Source organism: Gopherus flavomarginatus, chromosome 6, assembly GCF_025201925.1.
Source record: "Gopherus flavomarginatus isolate rGopFla2 chromosome 6, rGopFla2.mat.asm, whole genome shotgun sequence".
NCBI lineage: Eukaryota > Metazoa > Chordata > Testudines > Testudinidae > Gopherus > Gopherus flavomarginatus.
This window is the reverse complement of record NC_066622.1, coordinates 2,314,155-2,340,635: the sequence shown is the minus strand read 5'-3', so window position 1 is coordinate 2,340,635 and position 26,481 is coordinate 2,314,155. Positions and strand designations below refer to the sequence as shown.

At 40.6% G+C, this 26,481-nt stretch overlaps 1 protein-coding gene across 11 annotated transcripts in view; it reads left to right on the top strand.

The window, feature by feature from the left end:
* The window catches only part of CFAP20DC (CFAP20 domain containing), a 209,889-nt gene that overhangs the window by 100,733 nt on the left and 82,675 nt on the right, over positions 1 to 26,481 (top strand). For 9 of the 11 annotated variants that reach the window (XR_007774955.1, XM_050957357.1, XM_050957360.1 and 6 more), the window contains exons 11-12: positions 11,131 to 11,462; positions 21,896 to 22,303. Coding sequence is in view for 10 of the 11 variants with exons in the window: in XM_050957357.1 (XP_050813314.1) it covers positions 11,131 to 11,462; positions 21,896 to 22,303 (740 nt within the window). In the remaining variant the exon portion in view is untranslated. Of the gene's footprint in view, positions 1 to 11,130; positions 11,463 to 12,280; positions 15,716 to 21,895; positions 22,304 to 26,481 lie in introns of those variants that run through there. The other 2 variants (XM_050957352.1, XM_050957361.1) reach the window with 2 other exon arrangements.

Below are 26,481 nucleotides of genomic sequence, written 5' to 3'. Positions count from 1 at the left end.
GGGGGAGGGGTAAAGCGATCATCCCACAGAATTGGAGGAGGGGGTGGCTTCTGCTGCTGCATGTTAACAGGAAAGAAGCATCACTGAACGGGATTTGCTTGGTTTTTGGGAAAGGAGGGCACTGTGTATATGAAGGCTGCAGAAACCGAAAAACAATGGCTTACTATGGCCGCATGCAAGCTGAATTCTGCTGCCCGGACCTGCGTCTGTGAGATCTGTAACACCAGAGCCGCAGGCACTCAATATTAAGATGCAAAATGCGACCTTGTAGTGAAATCACATGTGCTGTGTAAGGCGAATAGTGTTGTTCACTGTGAAAGAGTATAACCATTGTTCTGTAAAATGTATCTTTTTAAATACTTCTCTCCCTTTTTTCCCTCCCTCATGCAGCTGCACATTTTTCAAGTCTCCCTACTCCATCCCGAAGGCTATCTCAGATAAGGCAGAGGAAAAAGAAGACGCGAGATGAAATGTTCTCGGAAATCATAAAAGTGACCCACAATGAAAGAGCTCATCTGAATGAGTGGAAGGACGTGGTATCAAGTTACAGGAAAGATGCCAGTGAACGTGAGGACAGGAGGGACGCTCGAGATGAGAGGTGGTGCCAGGAAGATCAGAGGTGTAGGCAGGAAGATATGCGGTGGCGGGATGCAACGCTGGAGCTGCTGCATGATCAAATCCTCCGACGTCTGGTGGAGCTTCAGGAAGAGCAGCGGGGTCACAGAGTGCCGATGCAGCCCCTGTGTAACCACCCTCACCAGTCACTATGTTCCATATCTTCCTCACCTAGACGTGTAAGAACACGTGGGGGAAGGCTTCGTGCACCCGCCCACTCCACCCCCGTGGATAGCCCAACCAAAAGGCTGTCATTACTTTGAAATGTTTTTAGTAGCCTTTTCCTTCCCTCCTATCCTCCTCCCAAACCACACCCAGGATACCTTGTCATTTCTCTCCCTCTTTTTATAATGACTTTTTAATAAAGAATACATGATTTTTAAACGATAGTGACTTTATTTCCTTAAGCAAGCTGTAATCGAAGGGAGGGTGGGTTGCTTACAGGGAATGAGTCAATCAAGGGGGGGTTCATGAAGGGTTCATCAAACACAACAGTTACACTGTACCCTGGCCCGTGATGAAACTCGTTTTCAAAGCTTCTCTGATGCGCACCGCTTCCTGGTGTGCTTTTAATCGCCCTGGTGTCTGCCTGCACGTAATCAGCTGCCAGGTGATTTGCCTCAGCCTCCCACCCCGCCATAAAGGTCTCCCCCTTACTCTCACACAGATTGTGGAGCGCACAGCAAGCAGCAATAACAAAGGGGACATTGGTTTGGCTGAGGTCTGAGTGAGTCAGTAATGTGCGCCAGCGTGCCTTTAAACGGCCAAATGCACATTCTACCACCATCCTGCACTTGCTCAGCCTGTAGTTGAACAACTCCTGACTACTGTCCAGGCTGCCTGTGTATGGCTTCATGAGCCATGGCATCAAAGGGTAGGCTGGGTCCCCCAGGATAACTACAGGCATTTCAACATCCCCAACTGTTATTTTCTGGTCTGGGTAGTAATTCCCTTGCTGCAGCTGTTTAAACAGACTAGTGTTCCTGAAGACGCGAGCGTCATGAACCCTTCCTGGCCATCCCGCGTGGATGTTGGTGAAACATCCCTTGTGATCCACCAGTGCTTGCAGCGCCATTGAAAAGTACCCCTTGCAGTTTATGTAGTAGGTGCCCTGGTGCTCCGGTGCCAAGATAGGGATATGGGTTCCATCTATCGCCCACTCACAGTTAGGGAATCCCATTGCAGCAAAGCAATCCACTATGACCTGTACGTTTCCCAGAGTCACAACCGTTCATAGCAGCAGCTTAATGATTGTTTTGGCTACTTGCATCACAGCAGCCCCCACAGTAGATTTTCCCACTCCAAATTGATTCCCGAGTGACCGGTAGCTGTCTGGCATTGCAAGCTTCCAGAGGGCTATTGCCACTCGCTTCTCCACTGTGAGGGCTGCTCTCATCTTGGTATTATGGCGTTTTAGGGCAGGGGAAAGCAAGTCAAAAGTTCCATGAAAGTGCCCTTACACATGCGAAAGTTTCACAGCCACTGCGAATTGTCCCAAACCTGGAAAACTATGCGGTCCCACCAGTCTGTGCTTGTTTCCCGGGCCCAAAATCGGCGTTCAATAGCTAGAACCTGCCCCATTACCTGCAGGATCTCCAAAGCGCAGGGGCCCACGGTTTGAGAGAATTCTGTGTCCATGTCCTCATCACTCTCGTCGCCGTGCTGCCGTAGCCGCCTCCTCTTCCTCGCCTGACTTTGCAGGTCCCGGTTCAGCATAGACTGCACAAGAATGCACGAGGTGTTTACAACATCCACGATTGCGGTATTGATCAGAGCAGGGTCCATGCTTGCCATGGTATGGCATCAGCACAGTTCACCCAGGAAAAAAGGCGCGAAATGGTTGTCTGCTGCTTTCAGGGAGGGAGTCGTGAGGCTGTACCCAGAACAACCCATGACAATGATTTTTGCCCCATCAGGCACTGGGATCTCAACCCAGAATTCCAAGAGGCAGGGGAGACTGCGGGAACTATGGGATAGATACAGGATAGCTACCCACAGTGCAACGCTCCAGAAATTGACGCTAGCCTTGGACCATCGATGCACACTGCCGAATTAGTGTGCCTAGTGTGGCCGCGTGCACTTGACTTTATACAATCTGTTTTACAAAACCGGTTTATTTAAAATCGGAATAATCCCGTCATGTAGACGTACCCTAAACCTCAAATTGCTGCAGCAGTCACTTAGCGAAACAGGTTAGAGTTTCCAGAGTGTTTGCTTTTATTAACCAACCTGTCACAATACTCATCTGTTTGATTTTTTGCCTTTTTCTTCTTGTTCATGAAAGATGCTTTTTAAATATTTTAGTATGTTTTAAATGAAATCCTCTTTTGGTAGGAAATAAATTTCCAACTGCAGTTACCAACCTGCAAATAGATCATTAAAAAGGGTAAGATCCTGCTGCCACTCAAGTCATGGGAAGTTTTGCCACTGACTTCAGTAGGAAAAACTGGGATCAAGCCCGTACTGAAAAGGCTACCTGAAGAAAAACATATTTTACATTTTTCAGTTCTCCGTATAAAGAAAATGTGTTTTATGTTGCCCTACACAGAATGAAGGTTAACATTTTAAATATCACTAGTGTTTTTCATTTGTGATTATCTCCTATTAAAGGATCCCCAGTATTACCTTGTGGTGTTGCCATTGCTGTTTATAATGGAAATTCTTCAGATTTGTAGCTGAGACCACATAAACATATCTTCCCTTGCAGGTGTGCAGTACTTTTACAAAGGTAAATTGTTTTTGAGCAAGGGAAGCAATAAAATGAATGAATATTGTTTATAGTTTGTCAATCTTATTTATACAATCTTGAAACCTTCATTAAAATGTTAGGTTGCAATTAGAAGCTCTAGCATAAATCTGACTGTGTAGAGAAACTAATTAGATGTTTAGGTGATCATTATTGCATTTATCTTGTTTGCTGCAATATTGTGATTACACAGGAATTTACATATTTTCTTAAGACGATATACCAAATTATTCATTACAATTGATATGGAAATACTTGAGGTAAAAAGAGATGCGAGTATAATTAGTGGTTGAGAGAGAAAATGATTTGGTTTGGTCTAGAACACCCTATCTCTTTCACTTGTAGACAATTAACGATGCTGCATTAGCCACAGGTCTCACAAGTTGTTGAACTACATAACCAGTGTAAAATGTCATTCTACAGTCTTCTGTATTTTCATATTTTTGCACTGCATATTACCCTAGATATCAGTAATATAGTAAAGAAGCTAATATATTTGCAGTTTGTGCTTAACTTATTACTAAATTGAGTGCACTTAATGAACATCTCTGGAGAGCACCATTTGGCTTTTACAAAAAAGTTAGACTTCCAGATTCTTAGCAAACAAAGGCAGTCTAGTGAAAGCAAAGATTAGAAAAGTAAGGTTAAATGACCCTCTAGATATACACGATCTTTTACAATAGTCCTTTACACTTCTGATTTCAAACACTCAAGTTCGTATTACATCCACTGCACTGAGTAAATGAAATACAGAGAAGTTGCCAAATAATGTGTCAGGTGGATGGATTTTAATCATGAAACCTTGATTTAAGCTGGAAACCCTGATTTAAATCATCAGTTTTAATATTGCTTAGCCTTTCTACTTTTTAATTATTTTCCTAAAGAAAAGCTGATTCTTGTTGGTTGACAACTATTAAAACATGTTGATTTGCAGCTAAATATAGCCTTTATACTAAATGTTGTGCTTCTTTTTGCTAACCAGGAGGATGGACTATAGCCCAGATTTTTAAAGCTAATGAGGCATTGCTGCACTCACCATTGAACATCTAACAGTTTTAGGAGCCCAAATATCATTTTAAAAAGCTAGTTAGGCATTTAGGAGCCTAAATTCCATTGGCAGTCAATAATATTTAGGCTCTTAAATGCCTAAATCACTTCTGAAAATGAGATTGAGGCTCCTTGATGAGATAGGTATTGCAGCACTGAGCATAGCAACACCTAATGCCTTTTGAAATTTGCTCCTATATCTATATACGTTTATTTAAGCTACTGTGTAGCTTAACTTACATTGATTCTGATTCTTAATATTCACATTTTTATTTGTTAAAATGGTGAATGATGCATTTTTTTATTTACTAGATTATTAATTTTTTACTTGTAATTTGGGTCAGGACCTGCTTCGATGGAAATTAAAACACACAAAAAGCATTCTAAGATTTTTTTTATTAGTTAAATAAAACTACATTTAATGTACTGTATAAAAAGTAACCTTTTTTTCATATGGCTGATGTAAATCTAGAGCAACAACTACAATTTTACATTTAGATGGTTAAGACACATAATTACATCTATGTATTGATGTGATGCCTCCTCCATATTTGTGAATTGGGCATTGAGTTCTTATATGTTCCATGGTCTGTTCTGGGTAACCTCAGTCGCACACTGGAGAGTCTTTACTTTTCCATTTGTATAGCAAGTATCCGTATCTGCCATGGTTTGTGTGGATACGGTTTAGGGTGGCCCATGAGCTTTGTGGGAGATTGAAATCAGGGATCTTCTGTGTTGGGTCTTTCACAAGGCTTCATTTATTACTTCTTGTGAACTGTGTTCAGCTTTCTAAGTTTCATCAGGTTTGAAGTTGCATTGTTGAAGGTTAAATGCGTGCGTCCAAAAGGGTTTACGTGACTTCAAGCAGTGGTGAGGGACATTGTTAAGGTCCTGGTGGATGGGAAGACATTAATTTTCCAAGATCCTCTGGAATTCCCGTAGGATTGCAGTGAATGCATGGGACAGCAATGTGTGACAGCACTGGAAGACGAGTGTGTTGTGGTCACTTTGAGGGTTACAGTGATGTACCGCATTGCAATGGTTAGTTGGACATCATCAAGTCAAGTACGGCTACTTCTGCTCCATACCTGTGTTCAGTACTCAGCTACAAAGTACACAAGGGCTATCGCTGATGTCTGTAACACTGATGTTGATGCTCCCCAGCTTGTGCTTTCCAGTTTCTGGACTAGGTCGACCTTGTCTTCATCTTGACAGCTACCTTCTTCAGATGGTCGTGGAAAGTTAGCTTCACTCCCAGATAGGTTGGAGTAAGGTCATGTCGCACAGTGTTGCCACAGATGGTTACTTTCAGGGCATATAGTGTTCTTGTTTTTCAGATGGAATGCAGTGACTGTTGTTTTGTGAGGATTTGGCTTGAGCCTCCATTTCTGGAAATATTCCTCCATGGTGTTTAGGTCCTTGTTCAAAGTGGACTCGATGTCACTGAAGGTGGCTGCTTGGATTGCCAGGGCAACATCATCCACATATGCAAATTTGCGCGACTTCATTGGAGGCATGTCACTCGTGTAAACATTGAAAAGCATTGGCGTGAGATGGCAGCCTTCACACGGCCAACTCTGTTAAGTAAGAAATCATGACTAATACCATCAATCTGTTGATCAAACATTGATCAACAATCTCCCGGTCTTCAGAGCAATAACTCAAACCACCATAATGGCCATCTTCAGGGCCACATAACATGCCAGATAGGTTCTGCAACAAGGATCCTTCAACTTAACATTTCCTGGGTGAAGTGCGAGTATATTGCAAACACATTGAAGACTCATAACATCGACATTCTTACATTCCAAGAAACCCACGTCTCCAGTGATCAACAGGCTAGCTGCTACCGTATCCATCCATTATGAAAACACATTTTGCATTTAAAACTGTGATTTGTTAAACAAAGGAAATATTATCTGTAGATAGGAATTGAACTGACTGTTTCTGATCAACATGTCCCTTAAGATTTTAGAAGTTGTAGATTTTATCCTCTCAAACCTTGTTTTTATTCATAGATTCAGCTGAACTAGTTGAATAAACTGACAAGAAGAAAATATTCTCTCTGCATTTTCAGAAGAGGCCAAACCACAAGCTGGTTTGAGGTGCTTAGCCAGTGACTTCCACCAGTTCAGTGGGTTTGAGTTTCTTTTAAAACTTGCCAGCAAACATGTACTGCTTAATATTTTTTAAAATTAATTTAAATTATTGTAATATATTATAATAATTTTAGACCTTAACATATGTTATAGTAATTCCAAATTAATTTTAAATAGGTTTATTTTAAAAAAACTAAACCTATATTTAATTTAAATTTTAAAAACCTGATATTTTAAAAAATCATAGATTTTCGTCCATCCTGGAATGTGTCTGACAGAGCCACGTATAGGACCCAGGAGAGTGGCCTGTTGGCCAGTTCTCCTTATCTAACCACTAGACAGTAGTTCTTACTGAATGTTGTCTTTTTATATTTTGATCCTTCATTTATTCAAGATGGACTTGACTCCAGAGCCCCACTACTCACCATCTTTTCTGCCAGGAGCTTTACAAGTTCTGACTTTATAACAGATCTGTATTGCAGCTGGAAAACTGATTAATTTATCTGAAAGTTTTAATTAGCTCTGCAGCCATTTAACACATTAAAATCTCTTACACTGGGCTTCTTCCAGTGCTCTTGATGTAGTCATTAAGGAGTGAACACACAACAGCATTGCCCCATGTCAATAAAACTTGATAGTTTCAGATACAATTTCATAAAGTATTTGTGGTGAGAACTGAGTTTTACCTTTTGAGAAATTCAGATTGCTGGATAGAGCAAAATGGCTGTGAGATTTTCCTTCAAACCTCTGTGCTATATGGAGATATGTAGATAGATAGATATATACACACACACACTCAAGATAATGTTGTCTCCAGCAGAATGTTTTTTTTTCTCCTCACATAAACAGTTCAGCTTGGTCAGTGCACCTATGGCTAAGGATGTAAATATTTGCCAAAACATGTAAATGATATAAAATCTCACTTCATTTATTTTACTGCATAATATAATTTTTTTTGTAAAAATGAGAGGGTTTTTTTTCACAGCTTGCATGCTTTTGAATCACTTTTACCACATACACCCTGTTAGGCAGATGAATACTGGAGACGATCTTTTTGGTTGTATCATGTTGAACCATTCAATGAGTTGAAAACTGTAATACCACAGGCCAGGAGTCCTTGTACTTTCACCACCTGGGTTCATAAAATCAGGCATGTTTTTTGTGATGATCCCAGTCCTACAATCCTTTAGGTCACATCCCATAATCCATTGTGGCTGCAAAGGATAATGGGACTGAGATCCTGGTGAAGAAAAAGGGGCTAGTTTTCTTAGGGAGTACTGAGTGCTGCTGGACAGTAGATGGTGCTGGGAGAAATTTGGGTAGTAGATGCTTGGGCCTGGATAGAGGGAGGTGGATTCTTTGGGATGGTGGGTGCTGCTAGGGTATTGGGGGAAGGCAGTGGAGCTTCAGTTCCTTCCCTCTGGTCACGCAGCATTCTGCTTCAGGGAGATGCCTCCTGAAGGAACGCATGAGCTGCGGAGTCAAGGCAAGTTGCTCCTCATCAGAACTTCCATGAAGCAGAATAGGCCTGGGCAGGAGGTGAGGGAGAATAAGAAGCTGTAGCAGAGCAGATATGGGGAAGTTGTAGCAGCAGCAGAGGGAAGCAGGATGTCTAATTTCCTTTCCTTATTCTGTCTCCATGATTCCTAGCAGCCACCTGACGGTGATTTTGTTGCAGTCCCCTGCTCATGCAACCCGTGTCAGATCCCCAACTTCCAATTTGAGAAAAGCGATCATAGTCAGTGTGCCTAGCATGCCTGCTTGGGAGCTGATGCCGCTGATCCCGCAACCCATCTGTAAATCATTCTGGATATGAATTTTGACAAGTTAGCTCAAGTAGGTGAGATCGCAGCCCAGAGGTCTCCTCCCCAGGGCACAGGGACCAAGAACTGGAATTTGGGATTCCAAGATTAGTGCTAACTGCAAGAAATTGATCTCAGAAGTTATTTTTGTTATTTTAAGTGGTGGCCAGATAAAAGTCTTCTTTGTATCTCCTCTAAATTATCAGGTTAATTCAAAACTCATGTAAAATCACAAGCCATCAAGAAATAATGAAGAATTGTGGTTGGTTGAAGGGGACCCCGGACACACCCCTACTAAGTGATAGGCACTAGCCCGCCTCCACAAAGAGAGAACTTATCCTCCATTCAGAAAGTTAGGTTGGCAGTTGCTATTAACGGTAATAGTAATAGCAACTCTTCAGTCCCCAGGAGGGGGTCAGAATGTATTTACATGAGCTGGGAATGTTGTGCTGGAGGGCAGAGGAGAGCAAATCAGCATTCATGATAGACTTAGAGAGTGTTGCCTTAAAGTATTTAGTTAGGGCAAGATATTTCTTGATTCCAAAAAATCACAAAATCAAATCTGGTGTTGAAAAAAAAAAGTCTCAAAATATCTTTAGCTCTAGAGCATCTTGACAACAACCTCTTGTGAAAAATTCATGTAATTTCAGTATTCTTTTGAGGGCTTTTTTAGAAAGAATGATTACTTTAAACAATATAGTTTTTAGATATATACTAAAATGTAGTGACTATCTCTAGAAACTCAGAAATGATTCGTTAGTGCAAGATGATTAGTACTATAGAAAAATAGAAAGAAAGTTAGTGTTTTCTCTGATGGCTTCAACGTACAGCTTTGAGTAATGTCTAGCATTAATTTCCACTTATGTGACAGAGAAAAATGTATGCAGTGTTGTTGTAGCTCTGTTGGTCCCAGGATATTAGAGAGAAGGTGGGTAAGATAATGTCTTTTACTGGTCCAATAAAAGATATTACCTCACCCACCTTGTCCCTCTAGAGAAAAATATGTTATCAAATAATCTTGAAGTATTTTAGGTTAGCACAGAATGGAGAACTTTTTTTCCCCAAAGACTAATACCAGGTGATCTCATAGACATGGGTCGGAGCAGAAAAGTATCATACTTTGCACAAGAGACAAAAGGACCCCAGAGTGTTCTCACTTATTTGACATGGCTCCTGAAAGAACAGTCTAGATTTTTTAAATTTAGATCAAATTAAAGAGATAATTTGGGTAGTCATCTCACATAGATGCTACTATATCTTAGATCCCTGTTTTGTTTTGTTTTGTTTTGTTTTTTGCCATTTACAGATGTGCTATTTCTACATAATTTCTAGACAGTAGACTTTTTTAGGAAATGGTACTTTAGATTACCTTGATTTATAGGCCAGCCTTTATCAACTTGATCTAAAGAGATTATTGAAAAATGTCTTGGGCTTCTGAATCTCATAGGCTATGGTTTAAAGAGACCTTAAGACAATCTGTCCTTGAACAAAGCGATTTATTGATGTACCAGGGGCAACTAATGTACAAGACAAGTAGAGAAGTAGTTGGTATTAATCCCCCAACTCCTTTGGCCAGTTTACTAGTAGAAATTACCTTTTGGAGTAAGGTTCCTACACCACCTCACCTGGAGTCTTGTCGAGCTAGGCCCTTCTTTTGTTGATAGCCAATTTGAATAGTACTGCAGAAATCACAGCAGGTATGGAGCAAACCAGTCAGAAGATCATTATTTCTACAAGGTTGCTATTCATTCTGGATTTCTCATCCAATTTTCTTCAGCTGCTTTAGTCCAGAAACCGAGGGTTTCCAAATAGAGTTCCTGTAGCTGCTCCACCTGAGCCCGCCTGAGCGGGTAATTTGAATATGTTGTTAAATTATGGAGAGTGGCTTGAATTCCATATTAATAGTCTAATCCTTGTTATTCTTGTTCAGCAGTGGCAAGGCATGTTGCTGCTATTTAAAGGGCTACTTCAGCCTTATAGTTTTAGAACTTTATATTGAGGTTTCTATTTTTATGTTGGCGATGATAATGCTGGTTTATGAAGCCAGTGAGTTTAACAGTATCTTATCCACACTACATTACATTTAATGAAGAGAAGAGAGTGTTGCATACTTGAACAATTCTCCTTTTCTCATATGCTGAGATTCACCTTAATCAATCAGATTGACATTTTTTTCTCTACTATCCAAACAGTAAAATATATCTTAACAAGGTGAGTGTAAAAATGGGCTTTTCATGTTTACACCATTTTTCAGCTGAGCTGTAGTTTCATATTTAAATTTAAACCAGTCTTCTGGGCCTAAAACAAAGTATGGGATTTTAGTGGAGGTGGGAGTGGCGAGGTAAATAACTTTTTGAACTTTCTGCATAACACGTGTGACTTTTCAGAAAATCCTATTCACAAAAAACGTCTATTTCAAAAACACCATCAATAACAAAGTACAAGAAATATGCTGTAATGGAACTACATAGGATTCTTAATTGCTAGAGAAGTGTTAATTGTAATTTCAGATTTGTAAATTCCTTGCATATTATTACAACTGAAAGACTGTGGCCTGCAAATTAATTGCCTGGAGCCGTGACCAGTAAAACATTTTGTTAAATCTTTGGCACGCTGCAAGTTTACTAGAGAGCAGCATGACTTTTTTCATGTCTGCTATATGATCTGGTTTCCATCTTTATAAGCATAAGTGGGATAAAGGTTTTTCCCTAACATCTATTTGCTGTATAACTTTGATATTTTGATGCTGTAGAGAGTTTATTTAAATACTATATGCTAAAATAAACATTTTAATAAGCATCTAACCTTTTGTAAATTTCAGATGACTGGATATTTCCTGAAAATAGCAGTGACGGTTTTCAGATTGATTCCAATGGACAGTCAGTAGCTACCCACAATACGTCCTGCAGTAATTTATCCCTGCCACCAAATACTGAAGTTGAAAGTGAAAGCAAGCAAACAGGTGAACACCAAATAAGCCATAAAGAGATTTTCACATTTTCATCGAGGCCTCGATCAGCTCCTCATGGGAAGTCCCCGAATATGTCGCCAGAAGGCTGCATGTCTCCTTTGGATTTAAATGAGGACAGTGATGGGTTCTGTAGAGGAGCCCAAATGGAAGATGACTTTTATGGAAGTGACAGCAATGAAGAGGTGAGCCGCTTTATACATGCAATACTTGATAAAGCACACTTCATCCTAAAACTCTTGAGGGTGAGATTCTGCCCTCAGGCTCATGGTTATACAAGGGCGTGAAGCCCTCCCCACCCCATATCCTCTCCCGTTCAGCAGCAAGTTAGTCTTGCTCAGTTTGTGTCTGTGGGTGCAGGGGAGAGTTAGGAAGCTAGAGTTCTGTCCAGTTTGCAAGTTGGGCAAGGGAAGAGGATTAGAAGGATTCACCCCTCCCCATCTCTTACAACCTACAGGGCTGAGCCTAAGAGTTTAATCTAGCTCTTTATACATTATACAAAGTATGCATGGGAATCACTTTTCTCACCATTACTTCAGAATGCAGCCAAAACAGCTCAATGGTTTAAAGGCACTCAGCAGCACTGTACAGCGTTTTAGGTAAGGAAGTGGAAAAACACTTCTTACAACAAAAATTACAGAGGAAGTTTCAAGTTGGCAGCATGTGATTTAACTATGCTGAGATTTGACCAGAAAGCTGGGTCTGACTCTTGATTTCACTCACTGGTCACCACTTCAGTTTTACATCTCATCTGAAATGTGGTAATGCCATGTATAGTTCTGGGTTTTTATTCTGTTGCAGTGTGAAAAATTTTGAGCACTTGTATTAGTGAGAGAAAAGAAAAAAATAATCAGCTTCTAATATATTTATAAAAATGAAGCAGATTGTCATGTCAATGAACAGTTGCATCAAGTTGTTACGGTAATTGCCTTTATTAACATTCCAATCTATTTCATTTTTAATTAAAGAACTGTTTCTTATCATTCTAATCTTTTTCTCACAGACTGGGAAGGAAGTACAACAGAGTTATGTGACAGCAAGACAGATGAAACTTTGCAAAAATACTGTTCCGTTCCTCCTGGGAAATTATTTTACAGATGCTAACTATAACCAATAGAAAATCTCAGAGGTGGTTGGGGTTTTTTTGTATATTTTGTTTTCTTTTCACCTTAGACCTGTCAGACCTCATTATTTCAAATATGGTCCCAGAATTTCAGGGTTAAACCAATTAAAGTTGAGATAATGAATCATAAACAATGAGGGGGTCTTGTCTCTACCATATGTTGTCTGTTTTGGAACTCTTTAAAATCCATAGAGATTTTCTATGTCAATTATATTCAAGAGAAGTCAGACTGGTTACTAACTGAAGCTGGATTAAGAAGACAGTTCTAAAACACATCATTATGGTAAACTTTTCCCTGTTTTGTAAATCTTGGTATTTGATTCCTACGCACTTTTACAACGTGTGTGTGCGTGTGTGTATAACACAATGAAGAGAAATTCTTTTCTTATTAAATTTAAACCAAATTGATTGCAGGACTAATATATTCCAGTTCAAATATGTTTTCAATGTACAGAACCAGTGTTTCTGCCTACTCTTATTTAATATTTTGTACCACCATAGTGCTTAAAAAACCTCTAATCCCCTGGTTCTGTGAGATTTTGTGCTCTCTCACACCTTTGACGTTAATATTAGTGGAGGACACATGGCACTACTCAGGATCAGGCCCATAGCTCTTTATATAATGTGAAATAGACCTGAGGACATATGGCTAACAAGAGTGTAATGAAGGACAATTTCATTCATTTCTCATGTATCCTTGAGCTTTCAGTTCATATGCTAAAAGGCATCGTTGGCTGCGCTTGCAAAGGCCTTACACTCAACTTAATAGATAAGGTGGGTGAGGCACTTCTGTGTTTGTATGTCTGTATGTAACACATTAACTTCGAATGCCACTTCTGTAATTCAGGGAATGTTCTAGGCATCCGTGGCAGAACTCACTGATTTGGGGAAAATTGAGAAACCAAAAAGAGGGAAAATGGGGGACAGTGGAGCCACTGCCATCTGATTATCACATCCCCAGATAATTGCACGGGTGCTTGAAGCTATAGATCAGTGGTTCTCAACCAGGGATATGTGTACCCCTGGGGGTACACAGAGGTCTTCCAGCGGGTACATCAACTCATCTAAATAGTTGTCTAGTTTTACAACAAGCTACATAAAAATCACCATCAAAGTCAGTACAAACTAAAATTTCATACAATGACTTGTAAAGACAAATCACATGCCTCAGAGGGATACAGTAGTCTGGAAAGTTTGAGAGCCACTGCAATACTCAAACAACTTATAGGTGGCACCAATTAATGCTTTGTAACATAACAATGTCCTGCTCTTCCTGTAGTTTAACATGTTAACACCCTGAATGTCTTATCTCCCAGGCAAATAATGGGGGGAAGAGGTAATGGGAGGTGTGCATACAACCCTTGGCATGGGGGCCACTGGTAAAATGGAAATGGGGAGAAAGGGGGAGAATGGGGTTGCACACAAAGCCCCTGCCATGAGAGGGAGAATGGGGAACCCTGGCATGGGAGGAGGAGAAATTGTGGGGAGGTGCAGGGAGTCCCTGAAACAGAAGGGTTCAAGGAGCATGTGTGGTGGATGGGAGGTATGCAAGGCACCACTGTGGTGTGCAGTGAGCTTAGCCTAGGGACACTACAAAGCATTCAAGCCCCTAGTCCTATTGACTTGTGTGCAAAGTTACACATGTAAGTGTTTGCATGATTAGGACTTAATACTATAGGTGAAGGCTTAATTCTTAAATATTTCTGAATACTGAACAAAATTATTAGCTCGGTAAGGTGAAGGTAGGTTTCAACATTTCATGTAATCCTGCTTCATACAACATTGCTAAACTTAAAAACACCTACAAGAGTGTGTGCTCTGGGAGAAATTATATGTGATCCAAAAGCTTGCAGCCACGCCATTGTGTTTGATCTTGTCTGTTCTCATGAAATAAGCAGGATAGGAGATTCTAGGTCAATACGTAGATGAGAGCTCACTAAGGGACTCTTAGGTGCTGGAGGAGGTGTGGGTGATGATTCAGTGTCACTCTCAGAGCCTGTACTTAACCATTAGAATCCTAGAATCATAGGATATTAGGGTTGGAAGAGGCCTCAGGAGGTCATCTAGTCCAACCCCCTGCTCAAAGCAGGACCAAACCCATCTAAGTCCCAGCCAGGGCTTTGTCAAGCTGGGCCTTAAAAACCTCTAACGATGGAGGTTCCACCACCTCCCTAGTTAATTGTCTGCTCATGCTGCTGAAGGTGCCTTTTTGTTCAACTGAGATAGAAAACAAAGGGCTGTGGTCATTTAAAATCCCATGTCATGTTCTTAAGAAGGGAAGTTCTCTTTCCTAAGAAATATTGTATCATTTGGTTCCCTGTAGTAACCTTAATAGCAACTGTTCTCACTGCCCACAGAGACATACCAATAGTTATTTTTTACTTCCAAAGAGTGAGTCTAACTTAAATACAGTTAGAGAATTCTATATGCTGCAAAATGTTTCTCATTATATCATCATAATCATGTTTTCTGAGGTGTGTGGCAAACAATCAGTTAGCTGACAGGTGCATGTACAATTATTCATGATCCCTTTAGAAACTGGAGGTTATCCCTTCTTGTAGGGAACACAAGATTTTAAATATTGTATAAACTAAAAACTACCATATGCCGGTAACTACAGAGAAGGACTTTCAGTTCATTTATTATCTAATGTGGATTACGTTAAATAATGTCAATATGACAGCTAGCAAAGCACTACATGTACAATGCTAAAAGATCATTTAAAATAAACAAACCTACATTACAATAACAATTATAGTTTTTGCTTAATTTCATTACAAATTTACTAATTCAGAGTTAAGGGTTTCTTTCATGTGAAAGAAAAGCCAGTGAACTAGAAAATTATTTAGCAGTTATATTTTGCTTGTATTCTTGCACTAATGTATTTTATATTACTTCTATAGTCAGCTGTATATTGATATTCTAGGTGCTCATCTAATTTTTCAAACCATTCTCTAATTTGCACTGCAAAAACAGACTATAGAAAAATGTTTTATAGTGGGCTGTAAAGTCAAGCCTACCACACCTGATCCTAAAATAGGACACGAGACTGCTGACCTATAGTACCCGTTATATTAGCACAATCTAAGACATCCTTGCAAAATCATCATAAATATTTCTTAACCCCAGGACAGTATCTGTTCACCTGACTTTGCCATTATTATAATAAAAAATGATATTTACTCACCCTGTTAAGCTGCATTTTTGCAAACCTGCTCTAAAAATATCTTGAACCTGATATGCTGAAGATACTAGATGTTCACTGTTTTTCGATATGTTTGAAAATCACATATGGTAAATTTATATCTAATTTTAAAAGTCACAGAAAAATATAAATACAAATAAAATATATTTCTTATCTGTGGGTTCCATGACTTCTAGCCTTCTCTTTTTAGGTTAGTTGTTTTGGGCGTGTCACTTTTGATTGCTTTGTACTGTGCCTGGTATTTTGATTCCTCGGCTTGTATGATTTTATACTCACTGAGATAGATTTACTGAGTGCACCTATGATGTCAGCTAATACCATCACAACAGGATAAGTAAGCCAACTATGATAAATTGCTTTTTTGTGGAAAAAAAATTTTTCCAGTCATGTTTATTTTACAGTTGGATTGTAAACTCATCGACATGTGAAGCCAATATTGGCAGATAGCTGGGTATTAAGAACAGACTGCTAAAATAATTTTCTGTTTGATAGTTCTTATAGATTCTGGCTCCTGACCTCTCACCTTGACTGAAACATTTGGGATATACCAAGCAGCAGGGGAAAATGATGCTGGAATAAGATATAGCTAAGATAGAAAGAAGAACGTTCCCCCTTTCCTAAAATTACTGGCATTAACTGATTTGAGGACCTTCACTTTGAAGCATCTTCCTGACAAAGAATGTTTCTGCTGAGGAACGAAGGTCAAGCCTGTAGTGCTTTGTAAAGAATGAAGCTTCTGCACTTCTGTGCAGTCCAAATGTCTCAGGCTGGGAGAGAGGTCCGTTCCAGAAAGGAAATCATCAGGTCACAAATTTTCCACTTTAAACTCTAGGGACCAAATTCCGATCTCACATCAGAGTAAATTTGGAATCAGTGGAGCTGTTCTGGCTTTATACCAGTGGAAGGAAAATCAGAATCCGGCCCTAAAGATTGTATGTTTACAGAAGGGAGTTATGTACTTGTGACTCAAGTAGTGAGTATCAATGCATAAAGACTCACTAACCTACAAGTAGGGCCCTTCATTTTTGCTTTTTATCAAAATCCTCCAAAAAATTACCAGGTTTTAAAAAATCCAGTATTTGGAGTTTTCTGATTTCTACCCACATTTTGTACCGGCTTGAACTCAACGGACCCAGCTCCTGCCTCAAAGAATCCCTATTGGATGGCACAACATGCCCGCTGGTTGGTGGCATCTACAGCTGTACAGTGGAGATGCGAGATGGGCAAGATTTCTGCCAAGGCTGCCAGACTGCTGCAGCGACAGGCTGCAGAGAGCAGAAGGCTGCACCCTGTGAGTGCTGGCCCCCTCAGCACAGCCCCAGGGTACAGACCCTGTCTGTCTGCCTCCCATCCTCCTTTCCCCCCACACACTGCAGCCGTGAGTATCTGGCACCCGTATTCCCACCAGGCATCATCTCTTCCCCTTCATGCCCTGCCATGAGTACTGGGCACCCTCTCCCACCTGCTGCAATCATGAGTACCTAGCACCCCCATCCCCCACCAGGCATCCCTTGCCTCCCATCTGCTCCTCTCCCATGATAGACCTAGTGAGTAGCTGGGCCTGGGGACATGTCACCGCACAGAAAGTAGCCAAGGGCTCAGAGCCCCTTCCACTTCAGCCACCAGACACAGCCCCCATCCAGCCCCCCAGCTGCAAACACATCACTCCAATCTCTCTGCAGCTGCAGAGGAGCACATGGTGTGAGCAGTGTCCCACCTGCCTCAGCTGATGTAGAGAGAATATTTCTAAATCTAGCTACATCCAAGACCATAGAAGAATGAGCCTTGGAAAAGACACTTTGAAAAAGCTGCTGTGAGCCTGTGGGGTTCGCCCTGAAGCCCCTTGTATCAAACACAACTGCACAAGTCACCAACAGTAAATGGGTTTTGTTTGCATAAAGAGGATTAGAGATAATGATTTCATAAACAATGCACTCTTCTTTTTTTTTCTTCGTTGCTTTTTTTTCTGTCTCTCCCTCCAGTATTAACCCTGATAATATATGCAATTAGCTTTTCATTGATTTGTCATCCGTTTTTTATTTTTTTGAAATAAACACTGATAAATTCCCAGGAAATTAATAAAATAATGCCAGAAATGAAGGTCTTTACTTATGGGGCATGTGGGACCCGGGCCAAATGGCTTTGCTTTGAGCTAAGTTTCAAGGAGAAGTGATCTTTGAATCTCATTATACTGTGGGCTGGAGGCCACGAGACACTCAGGAGTGCCTATCCATGCATAATAATAACTTTTGAGAACCTACCATGTACGGAACTTTCCCTTTTCTGCCATCCGGAGGGAAATATTTGGTTTTGCAAATTAGTTTTCAAGCTGGAAAATGCAATCATTTATAAATACCGTTAGTGGGTAGCTAATTAGTCATTGAAACGGTTAAGTGCTGTTATTAAACTGCCAGTCCCAAATTATCAGAAAACAGCAAAACAGCTTCTTATCTTGCTGCAACTTACCACAAGTGACTTATTCTATATTTGTTCAAGCAGCCATACTTTCAAACTGACAACTAAATTCTAATGTATCTCTCTCTTCTGTCATAGACACTGTCTAATTAGACTCAGCTGTCGGCATCCGCCCATTCAGTCAAACCTAGAGCAAAAGTCAGAACTCTTGCCTGTTTACAACACATCATAACAACTGCAGTATCGTACAGCGCTATCCAAAATGTTTTGGATATAACAGATGACCTCATCTTCAGTTGAGTCAGGAAATTTTCTGCACTTGCATAATTAAACGAGCCAGCATAATACAATTAAATAAGACAGTGTACTCTTGCAAAAGAGACTTTTTGACATTAACACTCTGGATACAGAAGACCTGTGTCCCATCTGCTCCTAGTAGGTGGCCCTCAAGAGTCATTAGAATGATCTTCTTAAAATTACAACCCAGCAAGAGCAATCAATTTTAAGTATCCAGAAATTATTGTCCATCTGCATGTTCTTTCAAGGAATGTAGTACAGCAATAGACATGCTGGCTCCTCAGGGAAAGCATTCGCGTCTTCAGTATATATATGCTGTGCTAGAGTTAATCAGACAAACTGTATTGATAGTCCCGGCACCATTTATTATTGAATATTTAACAAACAAAATGATTATAAAACCCAAGTTCAATAGATAGGTGGGAGAGATTTAAGTTTAAGTTATATCAGGATTATCCATTTGTCTCCAATATGTGAAAATAATGTGACATTTCCTTTAATAATCTGTTAAATTACAGTAATGTGACTTAATAGTGCAGGTTTACAGCATAGGTTTTAAAGTAACTGTGGTGTGGCAAATAAAAGTCTGGAAAAAAGAGATATGTGTCTTTGTGCCTCAGTGAAATCCCAAACTAGGGAAATAAAGTAATATTTACAACCTTCCAAAATGCATGTAACTTCAGCAGTAACAGAAACAGAATGAACAAAAGCAGCATATTAAGTGTTTATAAATTTTAAAGGCATTTCATATAACTGTAAATCTCATGCTGTGCACATAAAACCTGCAAGAAAAATAAATATTGTCGAAATGACTACATGTGTGAAGTTTCAGATTTCTTCTATAAAAATAGTGCGTATTAATCTCTTTTCCAGTTATTTGCTAGCTAGTGGGGTCAGTGATGCTAAACTAAGATATTGTTATAATCAGAGTTTATTTTCATTTACCCTTCCTTATACATCCTGTACCTTAATACAAAGAGAGAGATTTTCAAGGTGTTAAATGGCTTATGCCATGGAATACATTAATAAAATATTGTGAAGTGTTGTGGATACATCCACAGCTCATTGATTCATGCAGGCGTTTTACAAAACAAATTTAGAAAGTTTAGCCTGAATGCATTACATTCAGCCTGCTTCTCTCATAGTGTGGTGGATTCTGTCCTCCTTAATGCCCTGTTTGCTTCCCTGCATGTAGCTCCTATAAGCCTTAGTTCAGAAAAAAAGCGTATGCACATGCTTAACTTTAAGCTTGTGCTTATGTCCTCTAAAGTCCATGTGCGTAAAGCATGTGCTTAGGTGCTTTGCGGAATTGGGGCTGTAATCTGATTTTAAATTGAATTCCACCCTTAAATAATATACATTATTATACATTTGGCTTTCACACATCTTTCAGGATGAATTGGGAAGACTGGTGATTATGGAAAGTATATAGAACATTAATGTTTGCTTTCATTCAACTGTTTCAGGGTTTATGTACTTTCTCATAGCACTGAGCTGATTTAACACATCCTCATCATAACCTTCACTTTCTTATATTGCTTCCAAAAAGATGCTGGATGATAAAACAGGAAAATAGGAGCTGTCTGTACAGAGATTGGGGAAACAGCACATTCTAATAGCATTTTTAAATTTATAGTCTGAGGAGATAAAAGAAAACCTTGCAGCCAAAAGGCCTCCAAATTTATTTCCTGCTTCTGTTATTTACTTTAACACTTCAGTGTTTTATATTTGCAGCTAACCTACTAATCTGCTTATAAAGTGTCATGTACATTTCCAGCACTATATAAAAAGGTTTAATAAATAATATAGGTCTCCTTTTTTCTGGATTTTTATCCTTTAGAATTCTGTTTTTAAGGGAAAATAAATACTTTGTGACTTGAGCACCTTTGATAAAAATATTAATGAATAATTGATTGTTCTGGTCTCCATGTGGATGTGGTTGCTGAAAAGCTGCTTAGCTCATTTTATAGGGAAAGCCCTGTGTGTGATTGTGGGGGATGAGAGGAGAGACGATTCTGCCATACCACTTTTTTCTTTTATATTAAGAACAAAATCATACAATAACAACAAAAAAGTAATTGAGAAAGACCTGTATGTAATCATTATCAGGAGCGGCGCCAGGGTTTTTGGCGCCCTAGGCAAGGGTCCTTCTGCGCTCCCGGTCGGCTGCAATTTGGCGGCGGGGTGGCAGGCCTTCCGCACTCCCGGTCTTCGGGGCACTTCAGCGTTGGGTCCCGGAGCGAGTGAAGGACCCGCCGCAGAATTGCTGCCGAAGACCCAGAGTGCGGAAGGACCCCCCACCGCCGAATGCCGCCGAAGACCCGGAGCGCGGAAGGACCTCTCGCCGTCAAATTACCGCCGAGGGCGGCAAAATGCCACCCCCCCCAAATCCTGTCTCCCTAGGCGACCACCTAGGTCGCCTAAATGGAAGCGCCAGCCTTGATCATTATCCTCTACCCACAAACTGTTCACTGCTCATGTCTTATGTAAACCCACTCAAAGAAATTGTAAAACAACATAAAGCAATAGGAAAGAAGTGTATTCTTCATGAAAATATATAATACAGTGCTACTATCTTTGTTGGGAAGATTGTTGTATAATGAAGAGTTTTCTTTTAAATATGAATTTCCCCTTGTAGGGTCTAGTCCTGCTCACAGTGAACTGAATGACAAAACTCCCTTTGATTTCATTATCAGCAGGATTGGACCCTAGAAGGTGAAATATGCATATTTAAGAATGCAACGTTCATGTTGTAGCCATCCTTCCAACAAATAGAGTAGTGCTGTGTTGTGCCTGTGGGGAAGAGGAAGTGTAACACCTGATTGGATAAGGATAGGAGGCCTCCATTTTCCCCTCCCTTGTGTCACTAAGGACCATGGGGTGACCATACCTAGTTTACCCAATCTTTCCTCCTCCCATATCACTTGATTTTCTGCTTGCTGTTTATTTTTGAGTTGAAATTTAAGGGAACATCAGAAGTGTAGTTCAGGGATGTTTTGTATAGACCTTGTTTGGAAGAGGAATAATAGGTTCATAAAGTATTCTTAAATGTTATTTGCTAAATGATTTTTTTAGTAACTTTCAAAGAAGGGCAAGGTGATTTCTTCAAACAGATATGTTTAGGCTTTATATACACTATGTTAAAGTGTCACCTACCACTACAGTAGTCAAGTGGCTATCAACATTATAGACTTTTCTGCCTTACATCCATGTTATTGGTCAGCACATTTGTAAACCACATTTCACTAAGAAGTATATTTATGATGTGCAGACTTTTGGGGTTTCCAGCAGTCTGAATTAGAACAGGAATTTAGGCCTATGTATTCAAAGCATGATGTCATTTTGGGGTGCCTAACTTGAGGTACATAGACCTGATTTTTGTAAAGGTCCTGAGCACCCAACGCTCCATTCTCCTTCACTGGGAGCAGGAGATGCTCAAAATCTTTGAAAAATCTCAAGTTAAGCCATCATAATTAAAGAGCAATTTTGAAATCTTAGGACTAAATATTTGCAAACAGATCTTAAACTTAAGTGGAGGGTAGTTTCAAAATCACTGTTGTTTTCTTTCCCAAATTTAGGATGACCCCAGTGAATTCATCCAAAGTGCTTCAAACCTCAGGACCAGCCACAGTACATCAGGGTCATCTGATTCTGCAGTTTTTAAAGTGATCCCATTAAAGGTGATGTCAGGAAGTCCTGAGCATTGGAAGTATAAAGAATATAGCAAACATAGCCACCTGGAAACACTATCATCAGCCCCACAAGATTCGGTTATGAAAAAAGTAGATCCTGATAATATTCCAAGAAACTGGATGCCTACCCTCTGTCTTTCTCCAACTGGAAGTAAACCTGAATTCTCTAAGGAAAGCCCAAGCACCTCTGGAAAAACAAAGGATACATCAGTGAGTCAATTAAGAACATCAATAAGTAAAAAGTCCCTGAAGGAAATCTTGAGAGAGAATTCAAGTCTGAAATCTGAGACTACTGTAAGTGATTTTGCTTTGGAATTAAATGATTGACATTGTTTGAACAGAAAGGCTGTAACAGGGTCGGGAAGGAATTTTCCTCCAGGGCAGATTGACAGAGGCCCTGGAGGTTTTTCGCCTTCCTCTGCAGCATGGGGCACGGGTCACTTGCTAGAGGATTCTCTGCAGCTTGAGGTCTTCAGACCACAATTTGAAGACTTCAATAACTCAGACATAGTTAGGGGTTTGTTATTGAAGTGGATGGGTGAGATTCTGTGGCCTGCATTGTGCAGGAGGTCAGACTAGATGATCATAATGATCCCTTCTGACCTTAAAGTCTATGAGGGTCCAAACCGATACTAATATATATCTAATCGATTGGTTTTTAGTAAGGTTTTGACACAGTCCCACATGACATTCTCACCAGAAATGTCTAGGTGAAATTACTGTAAGGTTTGTGCACAACTGATTGAAAGGTCGTACTCAAATAGTTACCGATGGTTCATTGTCAAACTGGGAGGATGTATTTTGTGAGGTCGAGCAGAGATCAGGCCTGTATTATTCAATATTTTCATTAGTGACTTGGATAATAGAGTGAGAGAGTATGCATATGAAGATTGCAAATAATACCAAGCTGGGAGGGGTTGCAAACACTTTGGAGGACAACATTAGAATTCAAAACGATCATGACAAATTGTAAGTAGGCACCGGCAAAACGAGGACAGACGCATGCATGGAAATAAATGCCAGGCTGCAACTTTTATTAAACTTTAACAAAGGAGGGGGTCCTACCAGCCCAACTCTCATATTCTCCTATACCCGGCATTTCATTGATTCTAGTGCAGGGGTACATATATGGTTTCATACCATATACTCCATAACGCATGATAGGCTCTCTTCAGCCTCACCCCCTCCCCCGGGTCTCTGCTCTCTGAGTCCTAGCACTCCTCATGAGCCCAAGGCCCAACACCAAAATCCCATGTCTTTTACCTCTGGGAATCGTTCATTTTATTCTCATAACCACACTGGAAATTGGCCATGAGTGGCAACGAATAAACATCTCTACCCCGGTACCTTGGTTAGGTAATAAGTGCGTCCCTGCTTAACCCACTGTGGCTTGAAGGTACTGCAAAGGAGGCAAAAAAAACTCCCTGGTCTTTTGCCAATTGGGCCATGATTGGCTAGACCTGCAGCATCTGTCAGGCCAGGTTCCCATTCCTAATGCAGGTGGGTAGAGCGGGCTGCTGGAATGGACTCAAACGAGGCTTCACATGGTCTTTAATGCTGGGCTAAATCCTGGCAGCAGCGGAATGCTGGCCAGTCAGCATCCCTCTCTCCTAGCTGGCCAATGGGTGCCAGAGACTCCTAGGGAGAGGAGCTACCTATTGTCCCTTGGCAAGTGTCTCTCTCCCTTGCTACTGGGGCTGTCCCCCTTTCACCACTGGCCCCATCAAGTTCCCCCCCCCCCATTCTTGCAGATGGGCAGCATTTGGAGAATCGATCTGACTTAAAACAAGATGAAATTCAATAAAGATAAGTACTAAATACTTCCCTTAGGAAGGAAAAATCAAATGTCAACTGCAAAATGGGGACTAACTGGCTAGGTGGTAGAACTGCTGAAAAGGATCTGGGAGTCATAGCGACTCACATATTGAATATGAGTCAACAGTGTGGTGCAGTTGTGAACAAGGCTATTGTCATTCTGGGGGTATATTAACAGGAGTGTTATACATAAGACCTGAGAGGTAATTGTCCTGCTCTACTTGGCACTGAGACCTCAGCTGGAGTATTGTGTCCAGTTCTGAGCACAACACTTTAGGAAAGCTGTGGATAAACTGAAGAGAGTCCAGAGAAGAGCAACGAAGATGACAAAAGGTTTAGAAAACCAGACCTATGAGGAAAGGTTAAAAAAAACCCTGGGAATGTTTAGTCTGAGAAAAGAAGACTGAGGGAGGACCTGGTAACTGTCTTCAAAGGTGTTATGGGTGGTTATAAAGAAGATGGTGATCAATTGTTACCATGTCCACTGAAGGCAGGACAAGAAGCAGTGCGCTTGATCTGCAGCAAGGGAGATTTAGGTTAGATATTAGGAAAAACTTTCTAGATATAAGGTAGTTACGCTGTGGAGCAGGCTTCCAAGGGTGGTTGTAGAATCCCCATCATTGGATGCTTTTAAGAACATATTGGACAAACATCTGTCGGGGAGGTCTAGGTGTATGTGGTCTTCACAGGGGGCTGGACTTGATGACATCTTGAGGTCCTTTGCTGTCCTACATTTCTATGATTCTATACATCATTAGTATCAGTTGAGAAATAATAAAATAGTATTTTTTCATCCAGATATATGCAAAATATATTTCACCACATCAGTGTTTAAAAAGAATATTTCAGTTCCCAAGTTTGGGTTCTTAAAGTTGCATTGCATATAAAATAGCACTGTGCCTACAAACAGAAATCATTGAGGTTTGCAAACAAAAGATAATAGGCTCGAATAGTCATACAACTCAAGTTCTCAAAGTGTGTGAATTACAAATGCAGGCATAGTTTTGGGCAGAAAGACTAGGAAGGAAAATTGATAGAGTTTCAATAGCAATCTACAGGAAGAATCATAAGAAGATCACTAGTCTGTGCACTTCATCGTCTCTCTGCAGCAGTCCTGAACAGTAATCAGTGATCTGACTGAAGGGTAATGGTAAGGCAGTGCCAGAGACTAAATCCCCAGGCTACTTTGGGGACTGTGTTCAAGTCCATCAAATTGATTTTTTTTCTCATGTGGTTTTATTTTTTTCCCTCTTGTATTCTCCTTATGGCCACATGCAGTGATTGGGGAATAAATTAGCCCATTTCACACAAATGACAGGACATTACTTAAGAGTTAAGGATTTTCTTCCCAAGTTATATATTAAAAAGTCTGCTTTGAATAAGGAATTAGAGTTTTACTTTCAAGCACATTCTGTAGGCAGCAGATCAAAGAGCATGTTCTTATGACACCCTTTGGGCAGTGTCATACTTTGCTATTTGGAATATAAGGCTTCTTTTTTTCCCAGCTCCTGGCCCATCCTCAATCCATTATAAATGGGCTGCACTTCTTCCTGAATTTACTGGGGGTAGTCCAGACATGTTACTCAGGCTTCTGGGCATAGCCTCTCTCCTTTCTTCATCCACCAGAACTTCTGTCACTGGAGGTGAAGATGTGACAGTGGCACAACCCTCCTATCTGTCATATCTAAAACCCAGCTATACAGTTGATTTAGGGACTATCTATTTTCTAGTTCCTGCCCTTCACAGAGTCACAGAATCTTTCATGAGGGCATCTGTCTATTCCCACTTGTGGGATCTGCCACTCCAGTGTCAAGTTGCAGAACTGCCTTAAAAAGCCATCTCTGTTGGGGGGACAGGGTTGCTCACAAGGGATCTTGCAGGAGGAGGGTGGCATTGTCCCATGGTGTATAAGGCAGTGCCACCTCCCCAGTCAATTCAATCCTTCTCCCTATTTGCAAATTCCTAATGTCTTCTAGCGTGCCAAGCTCTAGGGGAAGGAGGGCAGGTAGTATGAATGCGCACAGATTACTCTGGAAGAACAATAGTCTCTTGTTTGAGAATCTCTTTGTGTGAGATTAGCAAGCAGTGCTATACCAGGAAGATGGTAGATGAGTTCTAGCTAAATATGGATGTCTTGTTATTATTTATTATTTTTATTACCTAAGACCCCCTAGTCATTATGCTCGGTACTGTACAAACAAAACAGAACAAAAATACAGTCCCTACCCCCGAAAGCTCTTGTGAAATGGGTCTTTAAACCAGGATATACTTCATTCCTTGTTACATTTTAGCTATGTTCTGTACATCTCGGAATCCAGTGAGAGGGTCTCTGATCAGTAATGAGTTCTCCCTGCCATCTATCCCCATATGCTACAGCAGGGGTTCTCAAACTGGGGGTCAAGACCCCTCAGGGGGTTGCAAGGTCATTACATGGGGGGTCGCAAGCTGTCAACCTCCGCCCCAAACCCCGCTTGCCTCCAGCATTTATAATGGTGGTAAATGTATTAAACAGTGTGTTTAACTTATTAGGGGGGTCACACTCAGAGGCTTGCGATGTGAAAGGGGTCACCAGTAAAAAAAGTTTGAGACCCACTGCGCTACAGATAACTTGGATTTGTTAAAGAGCTTGGTCTTTTCCAGGGACAGACAGAATGCCC